Source organism: Glycine soja, chromosome 19 (assembly GCF_004193775.1).
Source record: "Glycine soja cultivar W05 chromosome 19, ASM419377v2, whole genome shotgun sequence".
NCBI classification, from domain to species: Eukaryota; Viridiplantae; Streptophyta; class Magnoliopsida; order Fabales; family Fabaceae; genus Glycine; species Glycine soja.
The window spans coordinates 571,090-577,925 of NC_041020.1; the positions used below are offsets into that span (position 1 = coordinate 571,090).

The window sequence follows — 6,836 nt, forward strand, 5'->3', positions numbered from 1 at the left end:
ACTCCCTTTTTCTTTTTATTTTCCTAAAATATCCTAAATGCACAGTTCCCCCTCGTCATTTTCTCCCTCACGTTCTTCTGAAAAAACATACTCCTTTTATCCCCAACGTTTTGCCTTGTATACCCAAAATCCTATCATGCATTCTCTGAGTCATGTTAAAGAAAATCTCAATTAAAACAGAAGGCTGTAGCAGCAGACGGCAACATATGATGACCAAGAGAGCTTTCCCTTCAATAATAACATGCTGCCACTCAGAAAAGTGGAGGAATACAACATTTTAATTATAGTAGCTGAATAATTTCTTTTTTGATTGTATGGGAACAAAGAACCCGTCTCCATATAAAGTCGAGTTTTACCAAAAATAACAAACAAAACCCACAATATTCTTTACTTACTAGGTTCATCTATGCCATTTCCAGGCTTCTACAAAGCCCCTCAAAATATACATTTGCCATGAATTCCACTACCATATCCTCCTAACTTGCTCGTGTTCAAATAACAATGCCCTTCCACATTATGTAAGAAGACCAAAACAACCTTGGCATATTTATATGTAAATGGTCTCAGGATAGCCAAAATCCTAATTGACATTTACGGGATCATCTTGACCAATCATTCCTTCTTCCTCGGGAATCATCCCTTCCTCCACTTCTCCATTGTAAGATGAATGAGATCCACCATATCTTCCATCACCCTGGGAGGGGGGTGAGTTTCGGTGAGGACTGCGTGCACGCTGCCGTTGAGATGAAGGGGATGACTGACCTCGTCCCATCATTGATTGATGAAAACTGTAAACTGGGGAACGATCTCGAACCGCTGGGCACTTCTCCTGTCTATGAGGGCTAGGACTGCGGCTTCGGTCCCGGTTAAAGCTCTTATTGCGATCACCACCACCACCACCACCACGTTCCATCATTGCCTTGTGAAAGCTGCCACCTTGGGAATGTTGAGGTAGTGCAGCCCTGTCAGGACTACGACTGCGATCCCGGTTGACGCTTTTGAAGCGATCACTCCAACTAGATCCCTTGTCTGGGCTCCGACCCCTATCATTCCTATACCACAAAATAACACTTGTAAAAATTACATTAAAAACATTTAGATCAGCATTAAGAATCCTACAAAAACCCAAATCCTCTGGTAAAATAATATAAAGAGGGGATAAACAAAACTAACCTCTGGGAGTCATGGTCAAACCCACGGCCTCCACCTCTGCCAGAAGCAGCAGTCCCCCTCCCTCCATAATTAGAATCACTGCCTCTTCCACCATATCCTGCATCATTACCTCTTCCACCATATCCAGAGTCATTATTCCTTCCACCATATCCAGAATCACCATGTCCACCTCGTCCCCCAGAACCCCATCGTCTGGATCTACCCATCCCACCACCACTCCGTGATGACATATCACGAAGTTCTGGAGGTACCTTCTGGTTTGCACCTTCCAAGACTTTGATGAGATCTGAAGCATATTTAGCATCCTGGTCACCAAAGAAAGTGTAAGCTAGCCCAGTGGCTCCAGCTCTTCCAGTCCTTCCAATCCTATGAACATAATCTTCCACTCCTGTAGGGAAGTCATAATTGACAACCACCCTGCAAAATATTTATGGTCATTGTAAAATACAATGGTTACTTTTCCAAGACTAATTTCACTAGTGGGTAAAGTACCCAACACGGGTCTCAGAATAAAAAAAACATGATAAAACAAACAATTAACAACCTAATGTCCTTGATATCCAGTCCCCGAGCAGCAACATCTGTGGCCACTAGCACAGGAGACCTCCCAGTTCGAAACTGACTCAACACATGATCCCTCTCAGCCTGGGATTTATCCCCATGAATAGCAGCAGCTCCGAAATGACGTGTCAGATTACGAGCAAGTTGATCACACATTTTCTTGGTAGAACAAAAAATAATTATCTTTGATCCTTGATCCTGTGACCGCAAAATATGTTCCAGCCGTCTTTGTTTCTCCATTGGTGGCAATACTTCAACATGCTGATATAGTAACAAGAAAAATGGCATGAGAATGAAACAAGCGGGGAAAATAAAACAGTGCACCCAAGTATAGCAGTAGCAGACATCAAACCTGAGTAATAGACTTGTTAGCAACAAGCTCATCTACATTCCCAATGTTCACCTGGACAGGCTTGACTAGCAGATCAGCTGCAATTTTCCTAACCTCCTTTGGCCATGTTGCAGTAAACATTAGAGTTTGCCTGCGATTGGGCACCTCATTCACAATTTTCCTAATTTGAGGTTCAAAACCCATATCCAGCATCCTGTCTGCCTCATCTAGCACCAGGTAAGAAACCTGATTAAGACTAATTCTTCTCATCTCAAGAATATCATTCAAGCGACCAGGAGTGGCTACCACAATATCTGCTCCACGATCAATGTCTCTCAGTTGAGGACCCTTTGGTGCTCCTCCATACAAACACTATAAAAAAATGAATAAATAAAGAGTAGCAAAACCAGCCAAGCAATCCAATGAAGAATGATACTACAAGCAATATTTGTTTAACAAACTCAAATTTGTGAGTTCATCAATAATTTCAAATGAATCCATACTGATGCATGAAAGCACAACAAAAAAATAATTTGATAAAAATAAGAACAATTACTTACTGCACATGAAATTCTAGATGATTTCCCAAACTTCATGGCTTCATCTTGTATCTGTGTTGCCAACTCCCTTGTTGGTGAAAGTACCAATGCAGTGGGGCCCATTTTGGAGTTATTACCAGAGCGCTTGAGGTGAATAAATGCTGGAATTAAATATCCCAAGGTTTTCCCTGAGCCTGTTTTAGCAATGGCAACTATATCTCTACCTTGAAGAGCAATGGGCCATGACTGTGCCTGAATTGGAGTTGGGGCTGAGAACCCAGCATTTTGTACCTAAAAAAGGAAAATCCAGGAGATTGGTTTTCTTTGGGACTTATAGAGGAGTTAATGTCGGAAGAAGCATCATCCCTCATATGCAAGCCACCAATGCTTGCTGATGCAAGGTAGCGCATGAGGAGAGGCCTCTTCTTCCGTACAGACCAAGTGGCAGACTGAATCATGACCAACAGCAGTCCCAGCCACGAACTTGGATGGTTAGGAAAGCCCTTCCAAAAACTTGGTCCACCATAAAGGGCGCTCCAAAGTCCAAACTAAATGCTAGCCCCAAAAAAGAGGGCACCACAGCGTACGACATTAGCTCCTCCCCAGGAGCAAATATCGCACCTACGACAAAAAAGTAAAGATGGCAGAAAAATTATGAGCCTGAAACTTATAAATTGGAGCTTCAGGAATCAGAGACTTGCATAAGGAAAAATTGGGTCAGATACCTATGGGAACTTTGGTATCCTCCTAACTGCCACTACTGAAGACAGACAAGAAAAGAAGAAAAGAGAATAGAAGCTGATACCTCTCTCAGAAGCTCAGATGGAAAGCCAGTTGACCCAAATGATGCAAGCGGTGGAGGCACATTGTCTCCCTAACAAAAATATGAAAAACCTCAATTAAATTTTAATTGGAGCAAAACCCAAAAATAAAGACAGAGTAATGTGATATAATTATTTGCTATGGAATTATAATATATATACTCACAGTCACAGATATTTCATGCCGATGTCGATAAGACTCAGCAGATAGTCCAGCTCCAGCATCTGAAGCCCCATGACCTCTGACAGAAGAATTACCATTGCCAGCAACATTTGTTCCATTTGAAACATCATGAGAAGTATAACTTCCCCCTTTGGAACTCTAATACAAGATGAAATGCATGAAAGATAAGTCCCCCAAACAAACTATGATGGACAGAAATATACAATTGATTTTGAAATACTGCATTTCTTTTCCCTCTACCAATAGGATGCTTTCATTTCCTACACAACTTTAAAGCATCCATTAAAGGAAAAACACAATTAAATTCAATACACACTTTGTCTACTTAATATTTTAGTTCAATACAGCTAGCTTCATCCCATCCCCTAACTGTAGGGATCCTAATAATATCATAACAACTGATTTGAAATTAATTTCAAAGTTGGTTAAAAATCATCGTCAATAAACCACAACCAATTGGTATAATATTACATACAACTAACTACATATCAAAAAATTCTGTAGCATAGGTCATGTCAGCTACCAAATACAAACACATTAAATACAATACAAACAAAGTCAAGCATAAATACCTGATTGTTCCGGGATCCGGCGTCATTTGACCCACCAGTGCCATTTCGATCATACCTATCACTGAAATCAGGACTACGACCACGTTGCGACCCTTGAGATGATTGTTGAACCTGGACAGAAGAGCTGGGCACTGAAGAAAACTTTGACTGGGAAGCTGAGCTTGAGGATGGCCTCTCATACTGGGTGACATTAGTCTCAGGATTCCAAAAGTAAAGATACCCAGTCTTGCCATCCACAAGACCCCGCCATGGTTTAGGGAGTGTTGGGTCTGGTGGTGCATACCTCGGACCCATCAAAGACACAGTTGCTGTGGCAGCCATTAGCAAGGAAACCAGCAATACAATTCTAACATTAGATAATAATAAAATTAAACAAGTTAGTAATAACCTACTCAAAAATAAAAGGTAAAACTCGCTAGGAATAATTCTCAGTTAAAACATTCGATTTGACAAGTTGTCAATAATATCAAAATCGTATTAAAATTAAAATAACATATATTGAAGTAAAAAAAACACATTCAAATTAAAACATTTGATTTGACAAGTTGTCAATAATATCAAAATCGTATTAAAATTAAAATAACTTACATTATCAACCAAATCAAACATTCATCCGTAAACCTAAATTTCATAATCCTAGTATACACACAACACAACACGTTAACAAACCCTAATCTAATCCAACAGCACTTACAGCTACGGATTTTCACCAGGAACCAAAAACAAATCCGAAGGAAAACTCCGAAGCTGAAAATTATCAATTGAACGCATAAAGCAAACGGTAAAATCGATTTCAGAGAATGCAAATCTAGCGAAAACAATCGCATGCAACAGCACAAATTCAATTTCCTAAAACGAAGCCCTAGATTCAATCAAAAACGCAAGCAGTGCTCGTGCGTGAGCATACCCTTAGATTTCACACTCAGATCTGGTCGATTACGGAATGCTGCACGTAAAGCACGACATTAACCTAAAAAATAGGAAGAAGAAAATAAATAACGAAACGAAACGAATCGAATCTTATTATACCGATTGAAGAGTGCGAAGTGGTTGTCGATTCTGCGAGCTAGGTCAGTGTTTCTCTCTCTCCCTCTCTCTCTCTCTCTCTCTCTCTGAGATTGAAACCGAATTCGGGTTCAGATTTCGGGTCGAAGAGCCTCACGGCGCGCTTGGGAAAAAATGAGGAACGAAAGTAGGAGGAAGAAGAAGAATAGAGAAAATGCAACGAAAGAAAGTGGGTTATTTATAGGATTCAGAAGGTGTGTATTTATTTTGAAGGGAAAAGTGAAAGGGTTGGGTTAGGTTTGGCGTGTAACCATGGTTAGGGGTTTGAGCTTGAATTGTTTGACCATGGTTAGGTGTATGTCCTGAATGAGGGGGGAGCAAGTGGCAAGTTGTTGTTGTTGTGTTGGATCTTGTATTCAACCTGGTCAGCATTAACGCTGTGAACTATGGATATTGCTAGGTGCACCAACATCCAACATTATTGTTTGTGTATCCAGCAATTTTAATTAATTTCATAATTCGTAAGAAATATCCATATAACTCATATAGATTATATGATCCGTATGAAGTCAAAAACAAACCAACACCAGAAGCCATTAATGAAGAGCACGAAGTTTATCTCAACGATGGAAGCAGCACAGATTGATGGAGACGTCCTTAATGCCGACAGCAGGAGCACTCAACGGCAATGGTGCGAAGGAAACCAATGAAGAAAGCAAGAAGAAGAAGGCACAATGTGAGGGGAAGAGGAGACGGTGCAGCATACGAACGAACGGAACAACAGTAACACAAGGAAAGTGAGGGTTTTTAAAATTTAAGTGAAGGGCATTTTTGCCACTTGACTTAAATTGCTGAGTGCACCTAGCAACACTCGTGAACTATGGTTGCATTGGCCCGATCCAAGCTTTCCATTGCATTGGTCTCCTCCATCTTTTTTATTTAAGGAAAAATGCGTGTTTTGAGCCAAAAAAATAAATAAAGATTTTTAAAAATACGGTATATTTGATAAAATAATCATATTGGTGGGAAAAGAATACAAACGTCAAGGCTGTGGAACTTGCCAAGGGTGGGAAACGTCAAAAAAGTCTCACCTAGAATTAAAAATTAATTAATTAGAAAAATGGCATGCCACTTTCAATGTGACATTGATAACTATTGGATAAAAAATGACAATAGTTTGCTCAACGATTTATACCAGACCCATCCTTCATAACAGGGACATGCTTTAGAAGTATTTGGAAGATCTTAAAACAATAATAACTCGTCCATGGATGCTAGTGAAGGACTTTAATAAAATCATTCTTCCTTCTAAGCAACAAATGGGTGTGCAAGAAAATCTTTTTAAATACTACTTGAATTGTTGTGTACTTATTAATGTGGAGTATTTAGGCAATAAGTTCACATGGCAAATACAAAGTGTTGGGGACAGGTTGGTTTCTAAAAAGGCTATATAGAAGAATTGGTGGTCATGCTTGGCGGTTAGCGTCGAGTACATACACAACTGAAAGTGCATATGATTGGCTTCAAGGGGATAAAAGGGAATTGTAAACTATATGGTCTTGGACTTGGATTTGGAAGCTAAAACTTTCGGCAAACATGCAATTACTCATATGGCAAGTCTATCATCTTACTATATTTGTTTGTAATATC

The 6,836-nt window shown here is 39.8% G+C and overlaps 1 protein-coding gene across 4 annotated transcripts; it reads right to left on the reverse strand.

The window, feature by feature from the left end:
* Window positions 1–239: 239 nt before the first annotated feature.
* Window positions 240–5,420, reverse strand: LOC114397915 (DEAD-box ATP-dependent RNA helicase 46-like). Of its 4 annotated transcripts, none has more exons than XM_028359973.1 (10): window positions 5,211–5,420; window positions 5,089–5,127; window positions 4,182–4,489; window positions 3,592–3,747; window positions 3,410–3,478; window positions 2,626–2,895; window positions 2,087–2,437; window positions 1,718–1,995; window positions 1,174–1,590; window positions 240–1,052 (listed from the first exon to the last, which is right to left on the reverse strand). In XM_028359973.1, the coding sequence occupies exons 3-10, from the start codon at window positions 4,473–4,475 to the stop codon at window positions 581–583; spliced, it is 2,307 nt and encodes a 768-aa protein (XP_028215774.1). In that variant the 5' UTR covers window positions 4,476–4,489; window positions 5,089–5,127; window positions 5,211–5,420; the 3' UTR covers window positions 240–580. The 4 variants fall into 4 exon arrangements, with proteins under 4 accessions (XP_028215774.1, XP_028215772.1, XP_028215771.1 ...); XM_028359971.1 differs by having other exon boundaries at window positions 4,182–4,527; XM_028359970.1 differs by lacking the exon at window positions 5,089–5,127 and having other exon boundaries at window positions 4,182–4,527.
* Between the last annotated feature and the right edge of the window lie 1,416 nt (window positions 5,421–6,836).